Source organism: Mustela putorius, unplaced genomic scaffold (genome assembly GCF_011764305.1).
Source record: "Mustela putorius furo isolate JIRA1106 unplaced genomic scaffold, ASM1176430v1.1 tig00003845_pilon_pilon_pilon, whole genome shotgun sequence".
In the NCBI taxonomy this organism is placed as follows: domain Eukaryota; kingdom Metazoa; phylum Chordata; class Mammalia; order Carnivora; family Mustelidae; genus Mustela; species Mustela putorius.
In genome coordinates, this window is record NW_025421998.1 from 15377273 (window position 1) to 15401597 (window position 24325).

General features: G+C 37.8%; 1 gene segment (V, D, J or C); it reads left to right on the plus strand.

The window, feature by feature from the left end:
* The window catches only part of LOC101691347, a 53383-nt gene that overhangs the window by 23881 nt on the left and 5177 nt on the right, over window positions 1–24325 (plus strand). The window contains 3 exon segments of the C gene segment in view: window positions 7302–7367; window positions 14061–14390; window positions 22169–22294. Of these exon segments, the coding sequence occupies window positions 7302–7367; window positions 14061–14390; window positions 22169–22294 (522 nt within the window).

The window sequence follows — 24325 nt, forward strand, 5'->3', positions numbered from 1 at the left end:
GAAAGTTACTTCTCTGAATTTTATTTTAATTTATTATTTATCTTTAAGAAAAGTATTTTTGAGGAAAAATTTTTTTAAATTTCAAAATATAAGACACTCTACAAAATGATAGGTCAATGTTCTTCAAGAAAAATAATCAATGCCATTAATAAAACAAGCAAAATGCAAGGAGAATAAAAAGGAGAGAGAGGCAGAGGCAGATGGGGGCAATGCTGGACTTAACCACCGGACACTGGGATCATGTCCTGAGCAGAAGTGATGAGGGAGCAGGAGGCTGGCTGAGGACAAAGCAAAAGCTGGCGCCTTGCACCCCCTCTTCACCCTTTCCCCTCCATAAGTGTAGCATCCCTCAGGCAGCCCTGACTGCCATGAACAATAAGCAAATAGTTTACTTGCAGAGCTCACAATCCTGCTAGACAGGAGTCTCCCTTGGCTTACAAATGTCCTAAATCTCACTAACAAAGACGATTGATAGCAGGATTGTGACACCCCACCAAAAAGTCTCCCAAAGATCTTAATGTTAATGGCTGGTCTAAAGACAACATTGATCCAGCAGCAAGGGCAAGGCCTCCTGCAGGCCTGGAACATCCTGGCACCTTGTAGGCCCTCTTTAGCATATGAAAACTCCACTGATACCTCCCTTCCCCTCACCTTCCCCCAACAGCAGGGTACATAACCTGCCATCCCTCACAACCCGGGGGCAGCAGCTCTTCCTGCCCACGGGTCCTGTCCCCGTGCTTTAATAAACCACCATTTTGCACCAAAGATGTCTCAAGAATTCTTTATTGGTCATCGGCTCCGGACCTCAGCCCACCAAACCTCACCTAGGTTCTAGAACTTCATCAGAAATATTAACTGACTGAAACACCCAGGTGCCCAGGCTTTTTAGACTTTTAATGGAAGGAAAATAGAAAAACAACAACAAAACAAAATATATGGCACAGGAGCCACCTGAGGTCAGAGATGTAGAGAGATGAAAATGGCACTGCTACAATTTTAAAATAATATTCGAAAAAGTAGGAATGAAACAATAATTTGTTTGAGTCATTCAGGGAATTGAGGTCAGGGTATATGAATTTTAGAAAAACTGGAGACAGGCACTTGCAGGGAGAAACAGGAGGTGAGCCTTTGCTCACCTTGGACAGATGTCAAACACATTCACCTGATCAGATGATTCAAATAAAAATTGTTAATGCAATAATAAAAGCTCCATAGGCTGGAGGAAGAGTGTGAACCTTAGGAATGTATAATGGGTATTTTTGTGTCTTCTCCAGAGCCACACGAAATTCTTACATGGAAGATCAGGGACAATCCAGAGAAAGCTTCCCTTAGTGCTGCAAGAGGGGAACAAAAGCTATGATCCATCCAGACCTAATCTACCCACCATAGACAAAAGTGACTTCATTGCAGAGGAAGGCCCTGGTGGAATCCCATGGCAGTTGAAGGAAGGCAAAGGAGAAAATCACTGAAACTTTGCCCAGAAGATCTCCTTTCTGTCCAAAAGTAACACGTTTTCATCTGCTCAAGGATGGGCATCCAACCACAGCTTGAAGTTGGTAGGAACCTCCTGCAGATGGGGGAGGGAGACAAGGATTGAGAATGTTCCACCTCTGGAAAAGAGGCAGGAATACTTGTGAAGGCCATGTCTTTAAGACCCAGTTTCACTGTATCTGCTTAAAATTGGGACTTAGTAAAAATATCAGAGAATGTCTGCTTCCCTGACCTTTCACCACCACGTTAGCAAACCTTGGGCAAAAGTCGCAGTGGGACAGAGCTCAGAGAGCTTCAAGAAACAGACTCTTTCTGGGGAGCAGAACAAGGAGAGGACTCAAAGATGGGTAAGGAGGGCGCCTGGGTGGCTCAGTGGGTTAGGCCTGCCTTCGGCTCGGGTTGTGATCTCAGGGTCCTGGGATCGGGTCCCGCGTCCGGCTCTCTGCTCAGCAGGGAGCCTGCTTCCTCCTCTCTCTTTCTGCCTCTCTGCCTACTTGTGATCTCTCTCTGTTAAATAAATAAATAAAATCTTTAAAAAAAAAAAAAAGATGGGTAAGGAGACAAATACAAAATACAACTAGAGGACTTCTAGGTGTCTGGACTCTGATAAGAACAAATTCAAACCCTTATAACATAACAACAACAAACTTCAAATCCAGCCTACTCCTGACTACTTAAGCCTAAGTGACTCAAAGTCACTTTATTTTTATCCTTACTTCTGTGGGGACTAGGTGGCTTTTGGACATGTGAATTTTTTCTGTTTCTCCATCTACAAGAAGTTTCCCAGGAAGGAGCCATCCCAGTGTGTACAATATTATATAATGAATGAATGAATGAATGAATGATGGAAATTACAAAGCCTTTCGAGTGCCAGAGAACTTGTTTGAATTCTTGCTCAGCCACTTAACTGCCACAATCCAGGGATGTTACTCAGTCTTTCTCATGGGGTTGTCAGGGACTGAAGAACGTGACATACAGGACAGGTCTAGCACAGGGTCAACACATCACAGGGTCCTTTCCCATTACAACTGAACTGCTTCACTGACCCAGCTCAGCTAACACAGAAACTCAGGGACTCTTTAAATGTCACAACGTACATTGACCTCCAAACAACAGTAAAGTTTGCTTTCTTTTGGAAAGCTAAGAATTGTGAACAGGAAGAGAGTCCAGAGTAGTAAAGCAAAGGATTTTTTTTCCTCCACAATTTTTCTTATTCACAACAGTGTTGTCATATCATAACACCTAAGTAGTAACTATAATAATTGTTCAAATTCTTCCAAATTTGTGAATTTTCTTCAGACTACTGATCTATAAAATGTATAAAGTTGTGTATAAAGTTCATTTTATAAAGTATATAAAATGGATAAAGTTCTGCATGAAGTTGTGGGATTATTATGTCATTGTTATTATATACAGTAATAGGTCTTTTCTTCTGATAGCCTTATACTTCTCCATACTCTTACCAAATATGGTGAGAAAGCCATGACTCAGAGAGAAAAAGAGTTCAAGGATAGGTGGGTTTGAAGTAAAACCTAAAGGAAAAAAAGTGAAAGTGTTGTCCCCAAAAGGAAGATAATATTGAGTTATTGTAACAGGGTGTTTTGGTGCAGTCATCTGGGATCTGAGAGTTTTCTATGCCAGGAACATAGTAAAAGGCCACTGAGACATATGTTACCGTGAAGGTCTTTCATTGGTTTTAAAACATTCATTGGTTTCATTGGCCTCTGAAGGACAAGTTTGCTACCACCTCCACAGTCCTGATGTATGCCCATCCTGGAGAAAATTCTGACTACTCCAGGGCAACGCCAACCCCATGAATGGACATGTGTCCTCAGCTTGATTTGTAGGTTGACTACACTCCTGTCTCTTTGGTTCACTGTTTTCATGTCCATTGTCAATTTATGCAATTGCCTCTGATTTCTCTTTTTTGCTTTTCAGATGAAGATCGCAAAATGAGAATTTCTCAGGATCAAGTCCCCTTTGCCAGAACAGCAGACAGAAGCATGCACATATGATGCAGGCTCTCTATGGTCCTTGGAGAGCCCATTTGGCAGTGGTACCAACAAAAAGGAGAACTGCTGAAATTAATCCTGGATAACTCTTCCAGGATTATAAATGACACAAGACCATTTCCAGCTTGGGTTCAGATAAGAGTCTTTTCCTTGATAACCCTTAAGGTCATTATGTCTCAGGAAGTCCCCCTACCTCACCCCCCCAGCTATTATGCATGCTGGGATCTTGCAATGTCACAGAGTCAGAAGGGATCTGTAAGGAAACCTTCTCCATTACTAACCCTCAACTCCTTTCTCATTTGAGCAGCCACAGCAGAACCTTTCCGGCTCTTAATCACAGCTTCATAAGCTGTTGGAACAGGAAGGGCCTTTTGCACATACGCAGCTTAATGCTCACACAGCAAATGGGATGTGGGAAACCAGGAAGGGCAAATGCCTTGTCCAAAGCTATTTATCCACAAAAGCAAGGTTGCAGGTATATTTCCAAAGATCGCAGAATGGCTTCCAGGAGGCTTCTTCTTTCAATATAAGAGAGGGTTTGTTTTCTAATTTCAGATTTAATAAAGAATCTGTTTTTTTGTGGGAGATAGAATTCTACAATTTTTTTTCCTTTTATTCCAGGAAATTATTATCATCAAAGAAAGTATTTTCTCATTTTGCTTTCCCTGGTGAGCATTTGTGTTCCTGAATGATAAAAGTGGCTTACTAAAAACTGGAGACCATCGTCCACATTTCTCAAGTATATTTCTGTTGACATGTTAGTTTTTCCAGTTAGTGAAGCCTGTCCCCCTCAGAAATATAACCCTTAACTGCTGACACACTATGCCGGTGTTTGTGGGAACAGAAGAGGTTTCCTTTGAGGCATCTCTGAGCAGTTTCACACACTAGAACACCTGGAAATCAAAACCTCTTAATTCTCTGAACACTGTTTCTGGTAATTTAGAAAAGTCATTGGTTGACTCTTGGTCCTGATCTTTATTTTCTTTTTCTTTCTTTCTTTCTTCCTTTCTTATTTCACTTTCTTTCTCTTTCCCTCCTTCCCTCTCATTCTCTCTTTCTCTCTTCCTTCCTTCCTTTCTCTCACTTTCTTTCTCTCCTTTCCTCCCTCCCTCCTTTCTCTTCCTTTTTATTTGCTTTCTTCATCTCTATTTTCTATGAGCATTTTCCATGACTGTTGCCTCCATCAAAGCAGATATTTAGATTAACTAGTCTGAGAAAAACTTATAAAATATCATATGCCGTGAAGCCTATATTCAAGAACTTTTAATGACCTCAAAAGACCAAACAGTCAGTACAAGGTTTCTACCAGGGGCCCTTGACATGAACCTCAGGGGAAGGCTTACATTTCTGTAGAAGCTCTAACCAGTGTGGTAGCCATTAACCAGACTGGATCAAGATATTTGTAGAAGGAACTAAGCTTACAAAAACTTCTCCTGGTAAGTAACTTTGTTATTTTTAGGTACTATGTATAAAAAACTGATAGGTGCTTTATAGAAAAAACATGTAGAATCAACTTAACACTTAGAGAGTAATTTTGCAGCTAAAAAATGTTTCGACAAAACGTCCCGATATATGGAAATAAAACTACTTTGTGAATGGTTTATTTACTTTCTTGCTTAAAAGCATATTGAAATTCTACTTGTAGAAAATACACTCACAAAACTATAGATGTAGGCTTGAAATTAAAATGATTCTGAGACCATGCCTGTGACATATTTGTGTAAGTTATTTGTTCAAGATGTTTTTTATGTAGGTGGCCTTTTAAGTGAGACACTCTGATGAAATACCTATAGTCTTAACAGTGCTCCTTTCTTAATGAATAGTGTTCCTTTCTCTAATAATCTGCAAAGCCTAGATGATTGGTTTTGATCTCATCTTAAAGAGCAGAGCAAAAAATTTAACTCTTCCAGTGTATAATTATAGAACATCAATAAATCAACATAATGTTATTACTCTAGTTTCTTAGTGGGTAGGCTGAATTTAGTCAAAATCTGTGCTCTCATGGCTTTTGTAATATTGCCTAGACATGGTCTAGTTTAATGGAATTTGTGAGCTCAGAAAACCATTTCATCTCCAGAGCCCATGGAAAGAAGCTGTCAGCATGGTTTTACATCCTTGTTTGTTCATTTATTGAAGACAGTTTCTATGCTTGACACTAGAGGTTAAAGGGTGCCCAAGACATGGTCACAACACTCAAAAAGCTTGTAGCTAGTGGATAAGTGTTATAGATTGCAACTTGAGGGAGCCCCATGTATTTTGTAGATTGTCAGACACATAAAATGTCAGATTCAGGAACTCCTTTGCTTTCTTAATGTATATAATAAATACTTATTGTTTATAAAATCTACATTTTTTAAGTGGAAAATTTGATAACGGCGCCCTAAACCATGCAATTAAAGAAAATAATACTATTAACTAATATTTAGTGAGAGTCAGACACCATACTGCCTTGTTTCTGTGGCTTGTCTCAATCCTTAAGAGAATTATACAGGGGATCTTCTTATTCCAATTTCACTGATAGGAAACTGAGGCTTAGAGACTCAGTTATTTTTCTACATTCACATGACTAGTTACTATGGCAAAGTTTGGGACCTAATAGATACTTGTTTGTTCCTTACTGCATGGTCTAACCATTATACGCTATGAGAAACTTTAAGCCATAAATGTATTCTGAATATATAGTCTTTTGTAGTCTGACCTTTTAAATGGACTATGCAGTTGAATGTGTAATAGTGATAGCTCAAATTTTGTGTGACTCCTCATGCAGAAAACAATGCTTCTGTTTCTAATCATGGCACTAAAATTGCTTCTCTTCCTCCCAAGACATCAAGTAAGTCATGTTGAAAATGCATTTATTAAATTCTCACAATGTGACGCTTAGGGTATTTTCTATAAAGGGACAAGTCCTTTTGACACCATTCCTTTCAATCTTTCTGCATGTGCATCAAATCTGCTTGGACTATGGGAGCTGGCAGAAGAACAGGAGCAGTTGTACCATATGTAGGACTCAGCTGCAGAACTCAGACTGCCTTTGTACTCCTGCTGGGAAAGCAGCAAAAAGACCAAACCAAATTAAATTCTTCTGATGAGCAGCTCACGGTTTTAAATCAATATCTTTGAACTTGTTAGGGCAATCTGAAGTTCAAAGAAGTTTTTCAGCAGTAAATGGGTTATTATTTCTCACTCTTTAATAACTCATCTGTTCTTGTATCAGTGAAGGCTAAATTCTGGAAAGAATTTAATTTATAATCAGGCCAGATAACCACTCCTCAGTGTGTAGAGAAAAAAAAATATATATATATAAAATATTCATATATTAATTTAATTTAATTTAAAATTAAATTAATATATATTCATATATTAAATATTTAAATATTAACTTAAAATTTCTTTAATTTTTAAATATTTATTTCTTAATATTATTTCTATCTTTATTCTTGTTAAAATCACAGAAATAGTAACTATAAATTACACTCTAGGAAAAGAACTGATATGATACATGAAAACATTTTAAGACAAAATATTTTGAAGTTTCAGGAACATGGTGACTAAAGGTAAAATCAGACTCTCCAATGTGTGTGATTCAGATGGGAAAGACAGACCCATGCTGTCCAGGCAGAAGAGGGGTCAGGTCATCCATTCTTGACTAAGTTTATATGTAATGTGAGTTTGCTTGAGATTCATCTTTATTTAATGTTAGCAGTGTTTACTTATATATATATTTATGGAAATATTGAAAGAATACAGGGACATTTCAAAAGAGGCACACAGGAAGTTTTCTGTAAAAGCTTTTCAGACAGTGTACCTGGGGTGGCTCGTGGTACAAAAAAGTGTTTGGTCCTGGCACATTGCTCAGGGTTACAGGTAAGATATTTTTCAATTCTTTCCTATAAGGTATAGAGAGGACATAGGTGATGTGGGTGGGAGGTAGGGAGCAGCAGGGTAGGTGTTGATGCTGACTCTGAGTTCTAGGATTGGTCTGAATTTGGTCATAAGTAGCAGTGGGTTACTAGGAGAGGTTGTTGACTCTGTCCCAGTCCTGGGGGTAGATGTGCCTGATCTACCTTGGAGGACATTAACAAGGAGCTAACTAGCTAGAGCATATGGAGTTCCTAAGGGGTAGAGCCGTTAATCCCTTAGGGATTTCTGTGTTGAGAGATTTGTAAAGAATTTTGTATATCTTATTTATTAGATTTGAAAAATAACCAAAGGAAAGGAATGAACAAAAATTGATAAACTTGCATTTCTGTCTGAAGGCAATTCATATCAGGTATTGACATATTTAACTGCATAAACATATCCAAGAATGTCATAAGCTAGGTTTGGTTTTTCCAAATTCAGCCTAGTAAATTTTTTCATCCTTCATTAGACTTAGAGATAAAATTTTGCCTGGATAAGGGAGAATCTCTCACACGGATGTGTCTACCCTACAGGATCTAGTTGATTAAGTGTTTCCAAAGAATTTTCATAGGGCTAGTGAAACTTTGGAAAAATGAAAGGAATGATATATTCTGGCATTTTTGTGTTGTCAGCATAGGTGCATGTGAATTCATAAATTGAAAAGCAACATTCTAGTCCTGTTTTTTTCCCAATTGACTACAATATAAACTTTACAATCTAATTAAATAATGGTGACACAGAGGTAATTCAGAAGGTCCTAAAAGCTCTTTTTTGGGGACATTGTGGTGCAGAGAAAAATGTGGACTGTGAGTCAGGATCTATCACTTTCTATATAATCATTCTTCAGCAAATAAATTTAGATTTATTGATTATCACTTTCTTAAAGTTATAACATTTTAAAAATATATGCCCATTAGGGAAAAATTGGAAAAGAGAAAAAAAAATAAAATGTTAAAGATTTATAATGACAGATATTCTGTTAACATTTGCTATTTCCATCCATTCTGTCAATGTAGCCACCATCTCAAGTAGATGTTGTGGAACTAAATGAAATTAAATATGAAAATATCTATTGCATAAGTTGGGACATGATCCATCATTACAAAAGTCAGTCCTACAAATTCCAGTTATCACCCAGTGGAGTTCTTCTTAAATCAGGAGTATAGAAAAATGTATTAATTTTGATCAAGTCCACAGGACACTTTGGAACAATTGGACAGTATTTGCAGAATACTTTCAATTTCTAAGACTCATTGTTGCATGTTTCTAAAATAAGCAGAATGTAGTTAGCAGTACCTCATATATTGTTAGCCTCAACCTAAGCTGATCTCTCCGTTTCCAGTGAAAACATCTGGATGTAAACAAGGGAGAGGTTTCATAATTGAATATATAAAATTATACTACTGAACATAAAATCAAATGTCCACTTTTTTCATAAAATGCTGTATTTTTTATTCATTTGAGAGAGAGAGCATGCACACATGAGAGAGAGACAACGAGAAAGAGAGAGCACACAGGAGCTGGGGAGCGAGAAGACAGAGAAGGAGAAGCAGACTCCAAATGATCAGGGATCCCAAGGAAAGGTGTTCTATCCCAGGACTCTGGGATATGACCTTAGTCATGACACTTAACAGACAGAGCCACCCAAGCATCCCTCAAGTATTCACTTTAAATAGTTTATATCTTCATTGGATTATGCCTATAAATTAAAATTATGTTATTACAAATATCACCTGAGAAATACTGCTTTTTGTGCCTCAAGTTTCTATAAAAATTGTGTTCAGATTGTTCACACTCTTCTAAAATGTATACAATAGAACAAATTTCTGAGTCATCTTAGGGTCGGAATGTAAGTTTGGGGGTACCTTTATGATGAGAGCATTGGATATTTAATTGAAAGAGACATTTATCCACTTAGAAAATAAAAGCGTTTTTTCATTTATTCTGTCATTATGTATATGAACAATGTAAGTATATAGTATAGAGTCCCAGGTATATTTAGTACCAGGTAATTTTTTTCCAAATCCCTATGAAACTTCTTAATTTTTTTTTTTTTTACTGGTACTACATCTAAACTAGTTTTAATTGAGTTCTTTTTTTTTTTTTAGGTTGATATCATGTCCAAGTACATTGTTTAATCAAAGTAGAGTATTAGAAAACTCTAAGTATTAGAAAACTTTAAGATGAGAAGTTGCCCAAACTGAAACATAAAGCAACCGCTGTTTTATGAGGAATAATATTGGGGATGAAAGCTTCTGCTTATGCTCTGGCATTTCGGTGTGTTTGAATTCTGAATGTTTTTTAAAGCTTTTTTTTTTTTTTTAAGATTTTATTTATTTATCAGAGAGAGGTGGGGGGAGAGAGCGAGCACAGGCAGACTGAATGGCAGGCAGAGGCCCGATGTGGGACTCGATCCCAGGACACTGGGATCATTACCTGAGCTGAAGGCAGCTGCTTAACCAACTGAGCCACCCAGGCGTCCCTGAATTCTGAATGTTTTGTACTTATATCACAGAGTGGCATTTGCAAACATCTTCTCCCATTTTTTTCTTTTTTTTTTTTTAATTATTATGTTAGTCACCATACAGCACTTGCTTAGTTTTTGATGTAGTGCCTCCCCTTTTTCATGTCAACTTCAAGGTAGACCTCACTAAACTATCAGGCTCCAGGCAGAAACAGAAACAAGCATTAATATGCAAACTATTTCTCATTTATTTATACTGCCTATTTACAAAATCTATTTGAGAAGGCCTAAAATAAAAATGTAAGTACAGTTCGGCAATGAAATAAAAATAGAAGATCAAAAGCATTAATGGAAGAGGAAGAAAAAAGGCCTGTGATTATCTAGTACAAAGCGTAGGGTACAATTTTATGTTCAAAGGTAGGAGAAACATGTATTAGAGTAGATACTTTTTATTAACTGAAAAAAATGAAACACACCAAATTTTCAAACATGTTGTTTTCCCCACCACAAAATGAGAAAAAAAGACTTCAGTGCATGATCCTTTAGCAGGAATGCGAAGTCAAAGAGTGGGCATTTCCTTCCACATACATTTTACAAAATGGAAGAAGTGATCTTTAACAAACACATTTCAATGCTTCCACTGCATTTTTACTGTGGGCACGATGACATTTAATGTCATTCACAGATGGTGACCTTCAGCAGACCTGGTCAGGCAGGTGACAGTCTAGCAATCTAACATGACATAGGTCCACCTGTTATCCCCCAATACTGCATTCCCGTTAGTAAGGGAAAGTTCTGTCCCATGAGAATAAAATGTCATGTTGGAGTAACAATAATCACAAACAAATTGCTAATAAGTATGGTAATGTTAATTATAATTATAGTGTCTCATTTTCGTAGCATGTTCAGTTGTGGAAATCTTAGGAGAGATTTTTATACCAGTCCTTCTGGTAAAGGTTGGCATAGACTACATTGTGCAAACACTGTTAAAGCATCTGATCTTGTGTCCAAGTGGATTTGCATGAGGTGCTCATGCAGAATATGCATAATTGTCTTGAAAGAATTTGACTCAGGAACAAATTTGATCAGATAACTTGTGTGAGTTGACACATTGTCTCTTCTGATGGTGAAAGGGTGTTGTCAGAGAGTCTGGATGTTGGACTCAGACTGACCTGAGATCCAACTCCACCACTTGTTGCTTTTGTGAACTTGGGTGATTATTTTCTGGTCTCAGCTTCCTAATCCAAAAGATTGGATAACAGGATGTGTGAGCAGGGGCATATGAAAATTAAATGAGAGACTGTAAATAAGGTACTTGGCACATAACACATAACAGGTGCTGCATAGATGTTGCCCCATTTTAAACCTAGAGGAAGAATTGCATCTGGTATGGAGAATTGTATCCAGTATGGAGAGTGGTTTGTAACCAATCATACTGACAGAGCAGAAATTCTCCAGAGCATTTGGCTCTACTTCTAACCACTCTCGTGGAAAATTACCTTACTGTCCACTGATATACCAAATAACCTGAATTTAGAGGTATTTGCTTAATGGACTTTTCCCTCACTTGGCATAAAAATGAAATTTGAATTTTTTTTATTTTTAAGTAGTTGTAGCTACATAAATTTTAATTCTTTATCTTATGGTATCATGTCTAACACAAACATGGGCTTCATACTGGTATTTAGCAGAAAAACAACTAAAATTTTAAATTTTATTTAGAAAATACTTAGGAATATATTTAGAAATACAGTGACTATTTTTTTTACTACTTTTAAATATACATAGAAATGTCATCAATTTGAATGTCATATTTACATAAGAAATAGCTTTAAGTATTTTTTAATAAAATGAGAAGAATAAAATAGAGGAATTTTGAATTAGTATTAATATGCAGATTCAAAGTACCATACTTAATTGAAAATGTCATTGCATTTGGTTAATTTATATATAATTCTTACAGCTTTATATTCATCAAATATATAAACTCAGGCAATTTAGCTGAAAATTTTTCTGATTATGAATAATATAAATGTATTAGACAAAATTATTTATTTTTAAACTGATTTATATTTTGTAAATCAATTAAATGATTGTGGCCATAAAAAACACTCTTAATAAGTTTAATAAAGAATAGTGAGGGGCACCTAGCTGAGCCTTCTATAAAGCAACTGGTCATGATCTCATGGTAGTTGAATTGAGCCCTGAGCTCTGTGTTGGACTCCAGGCTGAGTGTGGAGTCTGCTCAGGATTCCCGCTCTCTCCCCACCACTCTCTCTCTCTCTCTAAAATAAATAAAATCCTAAAAAGAGGAATGTTGAAAAAATACGTAATAGAAATTCCATAAAACATAGGCAGAATCCATAACAAATGAAGAATATTACTTAATGCTCAATTAACTATCACATTGAAAAAGTTATGGAAGTTCAAGTCACCTTCTAACCTGAAAAGAATGAAACCCCAGGACCCTAGATAAAGAAAAATGACAGGAGGTAGGCAGAATGTCTTACTATCCAGATTTTCCCAAGCTCATGACTGGGCTATCAAGTTCTTTGCTATGATGAATCAGAAGTATTCCTAACAGAAACCAAACTTCATAAGATGAAAATTAGGTTCTTTAATGTATTGAGTAGGGACAAAAATTATGGGAATACCAAGTAGTTTGAAAAATAAATCTTGCTTTATATAACATGCTTTTTAAATTAAAAACCAAAATATATGGTTGAGGAAAAATACAATGTCTTCTATTATAATAATCAAAATACTATTTGTACTATAAGCAAGATGTAAAAAATTAAAACAAGTGCATTATGATCTAATTATCTATTTACAGCATGAATTAAAAAACTGATCATTGTTTGTTTACTCATTTAGTATAAAAATCGGGAGCTCTGGTGCACAGGCAAAAATTCTTTTTTTTTTTTTTTTGGAGAGAGAGAGGTCACAAGTAGGCAGAGAGGCAGGCAGATAGAGAGGGGGAAGCAGGCTTCCCGCCAAGTGAGAGCTCGATGGGGGGATCGATCCCAGGACCCTGAGACCATGACCTGAGCTGAAGGCAGAGGTTTAAACCACTGAGCCACCCAGGTGCCCCAACAGGCAAAAATTCTAAAGAATTTTTTTTCCTTCTTTCTCAAAGGAGAAATCCTAGTCTTTTCATAGGAAATGGCCATGAAATAATTATTCTAACTCCAAACTACTGGAAAGAAAAAAATAATAAAGCATTTGTATTTCAGTTTGAACTCAAATTGGGAAGAGTACTACTATTTATAATTTGAATCATTAATTAATAATAAATGTATAACCAAAGAATATCCCAGTGTTTAAATGATATGCCCTTGAGAACCATGAAGTTTCATTATATAATTTCACATTATATTTATAAGAAACTCTACCAGAGCTGTTAACATTATATCATTGTATGTGACTTAATTCAGCAGGTGAAATGAAAGAAAATTGAGGGGTACTACAACAAGCTCAGCAGTCTTAGAAGACAGATTCAGATTTGGAGGGAAATGGGAAGAGTCAAAATATGGTGTCTTCTCAGTAATGCTTCAACCTCAAATGAAATTCCAAGTTAAAATTAGCTTTAAGTGAACATTTCCTGAAGCAAAACAAAATTCGGACCATTACATTAATTGATTAGGTTACTCAATGAACATTTCTGAAAATAATCAATAATTGTTTTTAAACAGAAGTTTTGGATATATGGCCATTTTGCTTCTAAATTTCAGGCATTGTAAATTATTTGGAGGTGCAGCATTCAACATTGTCCTACTCAAAATCCCGCAGTGGTTTAGATATGAGAACAAGATGTCCTATAAAATCAGAAATCAAGGAGAAGAATCCTAGTATACAGAAATGGGCTTGGAACCCATATTTGTAACTAAAAGGGTAACTTGATAGATTTCCATTCAAACAAGTGACTGTGTATTATTTAAAAATATCCTGTGTTTGATCTTGGCTCTTTCACTTAATGTCTGTGACTTTGTCACGTTTCATAACCTCTAGAACCTCTTTTCCTGTGGAAACTAAGAAAATAATCACCTCACAACCCTCTGCAGATGAAAACCTACAATAAGCATTAATTCTGTAGCGACTTTCCTCCCCTTTACTATGTGCTGGTTGTTTCCAAACTACACAATGTTTGTGTTTCTCTAGTTATGTTCTAATTGTTATTCCATTTTCTTCAACAGATAAAAGTCCTGATGAAGATATTTCTCCCAAGCCCACAGTTTTTCTTCCTTCACTTGCTGAAGTAAAAGTCCATAAGGCTGGAACATATCTTTGTCTTCTTGAGGATTTTTTCCCAGATTTTATCAAGGTAGATTGGCAAGAAAAGGATGACAAAACAATCCTGAAATCTCAGCAGGGAGACACCATGAAGACTAAGGACACATACATGAAATTCAGCTGGCTGACCGTGACTGGAGTGTCAATGGATAAAGAACACAAATGTATCGTCAACCATGAAAATAACAGAAGAAAAGTTGATCAAGAGATTCTTTTTCCTTCAATAAACAAAGGTATGTGGACATAACAATGAACACAACTACACAGAACACTTTGTTTCAAAGGGAAAACCCTACCTTTTCTATCAAATATTTTTTTTTAAGATTTTATTTATTTATTTGACAGGCAGAGATCACAAGTAGGCAGAGAGGCAGGCAGAGAGAGAGGAAGAGAAGCAGGCTCCCTGCTGAGCAGAGAGCCCGATGCAGGGCTCAATCCCAGGACCCTGAGATCAGGACCTGAGCCTAAGGCAGAGACTTTAACCCACAGAGCCACCTAGGTGCCTCTTTTCTGTCAAGTATTAATGAAAACAAATATATATAATATTTTCTCTACTGTTTTCTTTAATGATGGCATAAATGTCCTGCTATTTCCCAATGAAATTCAAATAGTATGGGCTTTGAAGTCACCTGGATACCAGTCAGTTGAGCATCTGACTCCTCATTTATTCAGGTCAGGTTATGATCTCATGCTCTTGAGATCAAGACTGCCGTTGGGGTCTATGCTCAGCCCAGAGGCTGCTTGAGTTTCTTTCTGCCTGTCTCTTATCCCCATATTATCTCTTTCTCAAAATAAATAATGAATCTTAAAAAAAAAAATAGTATGGCCTATGGAACATACAAAGAAAAAAGAAAAAGAAACTCACTTAGCCTTTCTCACATCAGTTTCATCATCCAAAATATTATTGTCACAGTGATATAGTTTCTACTTATTGTATAGATTAAATGAAACAATACATGTGAAAGCACCTAGCAACATTGCACATAAGAAATGTTCAGAGAGGGGTGCCTGGGTGACTCTGTTGGTTAAATGACTGCCTTTGGCTCAGGTAATGATCCTGAAGTCCCAGGATCAAGTCCCACATGAGGCTCCCTACTCAGCAAGGAGTCAGCTTCTCCCTCTGACCCTACCCCCTTTCATGCTTTCTCTCACTGTCTCTCTCGCTCTCTCGCTCTCTCTTAAATATAATTTAAAAAAAAAAAAAAAAAACCTTTAAAACTTTTTTCAGAGCAATATCCTCACTTTATTTTTTAATGTAATTTTATTTTATTTTTTCAGTGTTCCAAGATTCATTGTTTATGTACCACACTCACTGCTCCATTCAATACATGCCCTCCTTAATACCCATCACCAGCTGACCCATCACCCACTCCCCTCCAAAACCCTCAGTATCTTTCTAAGCGTCCACAGTCTCTCATGATTCATCTCCCCCTCCAAATTACCCCAATTGTCATTTCCTTTCCTTCTCCTAATATTCTCCCTGTTATTCCTTATTCTCCACAAGTAAATGAAACCATATGATCATTGACTTTCTCTGCTTGGTATATTTCACTCAGCATTATCTCTTCAAGTCCTGTCCATGTTGATACAAAAGTTGGGTATTCATCCTTTTGGATGACAGGGTAATATTACAGTTCAATATATGGACCATATCTTCTTTATCCATTCATCTGTTGAAGGGCCTATTTGCTCTTTCCACAGTTTGGTGATTGTGGCTATTGCTGCATGGGCTACATATGGCCTTCCTTTTCATTACAGATTCTTCTGTATCTTTAGGGTAAATACCCAGTATTTACTCAATAGTGCAATTACAATTGCTGGATCATATGGTAGCTCTATTTTTAATTTCTTGAGGAATCTCAACACTTTTTTCCAAAGTGGCTGCATTAACTTGCATTCCAAAAACACTGTTTGAGTGTTCCTTTCTCTACATCCTCTCCAACTCTTGTTGTTTCCTGTCCTGATAACGTTGACCATCCTAACGTATAAGATAGTATCTCAGTGTGGTTTTGATTTGAGTTTCCCTGATGGCTAATGATGATGAGCATTTTTCCATGTGTCTGTTAGCCATTTTTATGTCCTCTTTGGAGAACTGTCTGTTCGTGTCTTCTGGACATTTTTTGACTTGATTATCTGGTTTTTTGGGTGCTGAGTTTGAGGAGTTCTTTATAGATTTTGGATATCAGCCCTTTGTCTATAGCGTCATGTGCAATATCTTTTCCCATTCCGTGGGTTTCCTCATAGTTTTGTTGACTGTTTCCTTTGCTGTGCAGTAGGTTTTTGCTATGATGTAGTTCAAAAGTTCATTTTTGCTTTTGTTTCCTTTGCCTTTGGAGACATGTCTTGAAAGAAGTAAAGAAGTTGCTGAGGTGGATGTTGAAGAGGTTATTGCCTATGCCCTCCAGGACTTTGATGGATTCCTGGCTCACATTGAGGTCTTTCATCCATTTTGAGTTTATCTTTTTGTATGTTATAAGAGTTTGGTCGAGTTTCATTCTTCTATACACAGCTGTCCTATTTCCCCACCACCATTTATTGAAGAGACTGTCTTTTTTCCCCTGGATTTTTTTTTTCCCTGCTTTATCAAAGATTAGTTGACCATGAGTTGAGGATCCATATCAGGACACTCTATTCTGTTCCATTGATCTATGTGTCTGTTTTTGTGCCAGTACCATGGTATCTTAGTGATCACAGCTTTGTAATATAGCTTGGAATCAGGCAACATGATGCCCCAAGATTAGTTTTTCTTTTTCAACATTTCCTTGGCAATACGGGGTCTTTTCTCATTCCAAACAAATTTTAAGACTCTTTGTGGCAGCACTTTGAAAAATGCCTGTGGCATTTTGTTCCGGATGGCATTGAAAGTACAGATTGCTCTGGGCAGAGACATTTTAACAATGTTTATTCTTGCAATACAGGAGCATGGAATGTTTCCCACCTTTTTGTGTCTTCTTCAATTTCTTTCATGAGTGTTCTCTTGTTCCTCTGGTATAGATCCTTCACCTCTTTGGTTAGGTTTGTTTCCAGGTATCTTGTGTTTCTTGGTGCTCTAGTAAATAGAATCAACTCCCTAATTTCCCTTTCTATATTTTCATTGTTAGTGTATAAGAAAGCAACTGATTTCTGTTCATTGATTTTGTATTCTGTCACATTACTGAATTGCTGTATGAGTTCTAGTATTTTGGGTGTGGAGTCTTTCAGGTTTCCCGTATAATGTATTATGTCATCTGTGAAGAGAGAGTGTTTGACTTCTTTGCCAATTTGAATACATTTGATTTCTTTTTGTTGTCTGATTGCTGTTGCTAGAATTTCTACTATGATTTTGAACAATAGTGGCAAGAGTAGTCATCCTTGTCATCTTTCTGATCTCAGTGAGAAGGCTGTCAGGTTTTCCATAGGAGAATGATATTCACTGCGGGTTTTTCATAGACAGATTTTATGAAGTTGAGGAATGTTCCCTCTATCCATATACTCTGAATAGTTTTAATCACAGAAGGATGCTATATTTTGTCAAATGCTTTTTCTACATCATTTGAGAGGACCATGTGTTTCTTCTCTCTTCTCTTATTGATTTGTTTTATCACATTGATTGATTTGCAAATGTTGAACCAAGCTTGCATCCCAGGGGTAAATCCCACTTAACAATTATTAGAACTTCTTGATGGACAGACCATCAAAGAACAATGTAATGTCCTTTTGTATCTCTGAATACAGTCTTTAGCTTAAAATATAATTCATTTTAAATAAGAATCACTACCCAAGCTTTCTTTTGAGGCCCATCACTTTCAATCTGGGTTTATCTTTAGGTTCTAAATATGTCTCTTATAGACAGCATATGGGTGGGTCCTGTCGTTTTATCCAGTCTGCAACCCTGTGCCATTTTATGGGTGCATTTAGGCTGTTCACATTGAGAGTGAATATCAAGAGATAAGTTTTTATTGTCATGATGTTGCCTATGAAGTCCTTGTTTCTATACATTGTCTCTGTAAATTTCTGTTCTGTTACTCTTGGGTTCTTTCTTCTTTTATAGACCCCTCCTTAATATTTCTTGTAGTTCTAGCTTTATGGTCACATATTCTTTTAAATTTTGCCGGTCATGGAAACTCTTTATCTCTCCTTCTATTCTGAATGTCAGCCTTGCTGGCTAAAGTATTCTTGGCTGCATGTTCTTCTCTTTAGTGCCCTGAATGTGTCTTGCCAGACCTTCTTAGCTTCCCAGGTTTCTGTGGAAAGGTCTGATGTTATTTTGATAGTCCTTCCTCTGTACATAAGGAATCTCTTCCCCTAACTGTCATTAACACATTCTCTCTGATTTTATGAGCCATGATTTTCACAATTAATTTTCCGGAGATCTAGAAGATGCATTGATTTTGTGGGGTGTCCTCTCTGCCTCTAGAGAATGAACACTTGTTCCATTCCCCAGATTAGGGAAATTTTCATTTACTATTGCTTCAACTTTATCTTCTAATCCTCTCTCTCTCTCCATCCCCTCAAGGATCCCAGTAATGTTGACTTTGGAATGTTTCAGGCATCATTTATTTTCCTAATTCTCTTTTCATGGCTTTTAAGGTGTTTGTTCTAGGTCTCCTCCTGATACTCCTTTTCTATCAGCTTGTCTTCTAGATCATTAATTCGATCTTCTGCCTCATTTACCCTAGCTGTTAGAGTATTGAGATTAGATTGGATCTCATTGATAGCATTTTTAAGTTCTGCTGGATCAACTCTTACTTCTGTCCTTAGAGTTTCTATTTTGCCACTAATGGTCTTCCCCAACCTCGCCATTGTCTGGATAATTGTTATCCTGAAATCTATTTCCAACATATTGTTTATGTCCATATCCAATAGTTTTGTGGCAGAGGTCACAGTCTCTGAATTTCTCCTCTCTTGGGTGTTCCTCCTCCTAGTCATTTTTGTGACAGATGGTTGAGGGGATGTATACTAGATATATCAAGCACAAACCAGTCAAGGTGCACCTTGGACAGTTTTGGAGCAATTGGAATTCCCCACCAAAAAGAAAGAAGAAAGAAAAAAAGAGAGAGAAAATGAGAAAAAAGGTGGAAAAAAAAACCCAGCCAAAATGAGCTCCCAAAGTGAGATTTATAAGGTACATAAACCAAAAAAACCAACAAGAGGACCAGGAAAGTAGAAGAAAACAAAACAAAACAAAACAAAAAAGCAGCCAAAATGAGCTCCACGAATAAGATTTATATAGTTCATACACAGAAACAAATACACATTAAACTGACAGATAAGATGGGAAGGTGTTTATAAACTCTTGAGGTGGGCAAGGAAGGTTATTTCAGTTCATCCAGAGTGTATCTTGTTATGTTTGTTAAAGGACTCAACGTTCCAGAGATGCAGGGAAATTAAAACTGGTTTATATATAGGCGGTACTATTAAATAGGGAAAAAAAAAAAAAAGGACTACCTTGAAGCTTATATCTAATCTATATCTATATGTATATATTAAAAAAAGAAACAAAGGTATATGTATGAAAAAAGTTCAAGTTAAAAAGATATTATGTAATGTGTTGTAATAAACATCTAGTTGTAGTGCTAAGTAAGTTAAAAAAAGAATAAGAATGAGAACAAATTTTTTAAATTTGTGTTTATGAAATATACAGTTTTGGGGGCAATAATGGGTGCTTAAAATATTGTTTCCCCCTATTGTTTTGGTTTCCCAGTTTTATGGAGATCCTGTGGTTATTGTCCTCTTGTTCTTTTCGGTTTGTCTTCTGGGGGAAGGGACTGTGCATTGTTTTTCAGTCATTCTTGCCTGGGCAGAGTTGCACTGCCACCTATGAAGTGGCTGGGCTCTGTGGAAACAGGCTTTTCAGGCTTTTTCTTCTCTGGAGGCTTTTGTTCTTTCAGTGCTTTTTGTGACTTTTTGGAGGGTTAGTGCACGGTAAACTGTCCACACCCACACCTCCGCCTCAGAGAGAAGCCTCAGTCTACTCCCCTCTGGATTGTTCAGAATACTCAGACTTCCCCTCTGCAAACTCCATTGAACACTGCAAACTGCCACAGGCATTGCCTGCTCCCACCTACCACCTCGGTGTTCGTCCTGAGGCCCACACTTGTCTCTGCACCCCCGTGCCCTAAAATGGTGAGCAATATTGGTCCAGCTGATCCTGATTCTGGTGACTGCTGTTGCCGACTGTCTGGAGTCCACGCCCATCCTGGGTGCACTCAGACTCAGTGGCAGTGCAGGTCATGGGAGGCTGTATGCCCAGGGACATCAGGCAGAAGTTTGTATGAGGCTCTCTCAGTGTGGGCTGGTGTATATCCAGGCCCAGTGCTGGTACAAGCATTAGAAAGCTGCGGTCTCAGGGACCCTGGGCAGGATCCCCTGTTGTGGTCTCTCAGACTTGGGCGGGTGCAAGCTTTGACCACCCTCGAACCATGGGCTTAGGTCCATGCCTGTGTCCACCCAATTCTACCAATTGCTCCTCAAGACCCTTTGTTCTTTTGGTGTGGTTTTTACCAGACTCCAAGTTAATGCTGGTTTGTGAGCACAGGACACTTTCATATTGTTTTATTACTTCCCAATGTGTTGCTTCTGGTGGCTCTCTCTTCTTTTGTTTATCTTCTGATATAAATCCGATACTCCCACTCTGCTTTATCCCTCCACTGATGATCTTCTGCACCTGTAGAAATCCAGATGTGTCATCTTATATCTCAGGCCAATTTCATGGTGTTCAGAGTATTCTAGAAGATATTTAGTTCACTTTAGGGGACTGGTAGAAACAGGGTCTCTTACTTCTCTGCCATCTTCCCAGAGTGCGCCCCCCCTTTTTATAATGAAATAACCAGAAGGTCCTCTCTTCATGACTTTACTTGATGGGGAAATAAGAACAATTATATATTGTTCAAGAATATTCTTCTCAGCATCACAGTCCGTCTCACTTTAAATTTGCTCTACTCAAAGTATGACCCATTAACAATGAGTTACATGGCACAAAATGCTGTTCAATTGATGGAGCCAAATCACAGCTCAACTTGAAATAGTAATGTGGCTACTGAGGTTTTAGTATGATCTTGTGTTTTTCAGATTTGAATTTTATATACCAGAGAAGGGTGAAGTACCATTAGTAAAGATTGGGTGAGGCTCACATTTATAACATTTCTTTCATTCTACACAATGAATATATTTCGTTCCATTAGTAAAGCTGTTCAGCAAACATTATTGCAGTCCTAGTGAATGCCAGGCTGGAAGGTGTGCAAGATGGACTACTATCCCAATGAGGATCGTTACTGTAATGCAAATAGATTTTTTGTAATCACTCAGCGCTCCTTATGATTCAGGTATGATTCAGGCATGGTGTCCCAATGTTGACCCGTTGGTGTAAACACCAATTTAGACATTGTGGGCAGCCAACTGAAAGTTCCCTAGCCCACGGTGATCCAGTAACTCAGTAGATTCAGTTCCATCTTGGAATAAACATCACAGACCAAGGCTACAGAAGTCTCTTAAGAAGTAGCCAGTTTATACTTTTCTCTGTGATTCACAGGCAATTTTTAAGCAGTAGAAAATAAACACTTAAGAAGAACTGTGAAGAGCTTTCTATATACAAATTTTGATTTCTGAAGTAAATCTTTGTCTTCTTGGAACATTGGGGGAACAAAAAAGAACCCACATGCCTATAATGGTAACACTCAGTTTAAGGCTCCAAGACACTAAACCAAGACCTAATACCTAACCCAAGTACAATGTCAACCCTCCAGAAGAGTAACATTTACCCAGTCAACATGGGCATTTCCTGATCATCCCCAGAAAGATTTCTGATGGATCCTCTCTTTTGGGAAGGTGACCTTGCCTCAAACAATGGATTCTTTGCTAAGAATTTTCTTTTTCTGCTCCATCTCTATTGTCAAAAGGTTTCCTTTCCTCTAACCCTTTTGAGTTCCCCTCTACTTCCTAGATGGGATGCTGAATGATTCATTAATACATTGATTAATAACACTATTAGATCTTTAACATTTACTTAGTTCCAACTTTTGTTCTTTAACAGGTTTGATGGCTGTGACAGAATCTGAAATGGACCCCCAGGGACATTCAGAAACAAAGCGAAACACAGAGGTGGTGACTGTTAGTCCTTTGAATTCACGATCTTTCTCACCTGATCCAATATCTGTGGGTGAGTTCTTGGCTCTATACCCCACTCTCTTTTTGTTCACACTCTTATTGTAATTGATTTTGCTTTATAGGACAGGCCAGCATGGGCTGGCAGAGTGTTATGCTAGTGTTAAGTTGAGGTAGCATGTTTTTTTTGTTTTTCAGGTCTGTTGGTCTAGTATATTTGCCCAGAAGCCAACTGACCTGGCACAAAACCAAGCCCCTAAACTTTCAGACAGAGTTACTGTAATGAGGTAGAACCCTCAGGAAGTGTCCAGGAGAATTGGTGTTGCATGAGAGTCTTCTTTGGCCATAGTTCAGTAACATCTCTAACTGGCCATACACTAATGTGTGCATAATTTTTTTTAAAGATTTTATTTATTTATTTGACAGAGAGAGATCATAAGTAGGCAGAGAGGCAGGCAGAGAGAGAGAGGAGGAAGCAGGCTCCCTGCTGAGCAGAGATCCTGATGCGGGACTCAATCCCAGGACCCTGAGATGATGACCTAAGCCGAAGGCAGCGGCCCAACCCACTGAGCCACCCAGGCGCCCTGTGTGCATAATTTTTAATCTTTGGTGTAGACCATGAGTTGTGGGGCAGAGGGAGAGGGAAAAGTCTTCAGTGTCTCATGCTCAAGCCTGTCATCATCAGGTTACAGAAACCTTCTCAAAGCACAATTAAAGGGACCTCTGAGTCACAGGATGCAGCCTGTGATTAGGTATGTAAGACCCAGCATTGGAGGAAGATTGACCTGTTCATTTCCAGTAGAAGAGGGACATTACCAAGTGTTCCTGCTATAAAACTAATAGTTGAACCTTGTACACATTCCACAGCTACGTAAGTCTCCACCTGAAACCTAGTCCTGCCCAGACACTGGTGTTTCTGAATCAAATTGAGGGAAAAAGAAGTAGCTGACATCCAAATAGACTGCTTTCATCTAGACAGGGGTCCAGAGCTTCATACTTTAACTATATATGAAATCTTTTCTCCCTGTTTTTTTTCTTTTCCTTTACTCTGTCAATGGCCTGTATCTCCGAGGTCAATGAGAAGGGGCCTAATCTCTGGATTAGAGCTACCTTTCAGAAAATATAACACTGGTCCTAATTTCTCTCAAGGTCTACATCTCATTGGTTTATTACCATAAAATTCTATTGGGAGTTAGTTAGGAATTACAAAGAAGCCACCGGGATTCACTCTTTTTGCTGGCCCTACTTCCTCGGTGAGGGATAATTATAAAGAAGTATGATCAAGACCTTTCCCTTCATTCTTGAAGTTGTTGCTGAAGCCCTCCTAAAGCAAAAGTTAACTTCCCCCAAAAAACAAGAAAGAAACAAAACCCTTTGACTCTGACCAAAGCAGTTCTTGAAAATAAAATAACCCTTGATTACGATTTGGCTGAACAAGACTGGACCTTTGCTGTAGGCAACACCATGGTCTATACCAAGTTGAACACTATTGGGAAAATTAAAACCCAATAACATCAGATCATGGTATAAGCCATGTGGCTTAACCGAGTTACTCCTTTAATAGGGTCTTTCTTACATATTTGATTTTAATTGCTTCGAGTCTTGGGGACTATGGCAAACATGAGGAATTATTCTGTTTAGAGGCATCATAATAATCTGCCTCGTGTGTTATGCCCTCTCAAAAGCTTTATGTGCAAATTCAAAGCCAGTAATCTCCAAGCAAATAATCTAAGACTGGAACATTACAACGAATGAAGAGAATGATCAACTCAAAAATTGTAAAGCTGAAGTGATAACCTGTGAATATCACAAGGGTTAAGTAAAAAGGTTAAGACCTGTTAATATCACCCAGAGAACAATTACTGTGAGAGTATCAGAGCAGTTGCTGAGAGTGGTGTTAATGCCTTCAATTTAGAACCCATCTCTCAGTTCAGCTGAGAGTCTGATCAAAAGGCAGAGTTGTTAAAAAGGAAAACCACAGGCTCAAAATGTACTCAGTTAGCTTAAGGCCACAAGTCATTAAAGTCTTCAGACCTACCCAACTGCCGAGTCAACACCCAGAAGTGCAGCGTATAGTGAGTGGATA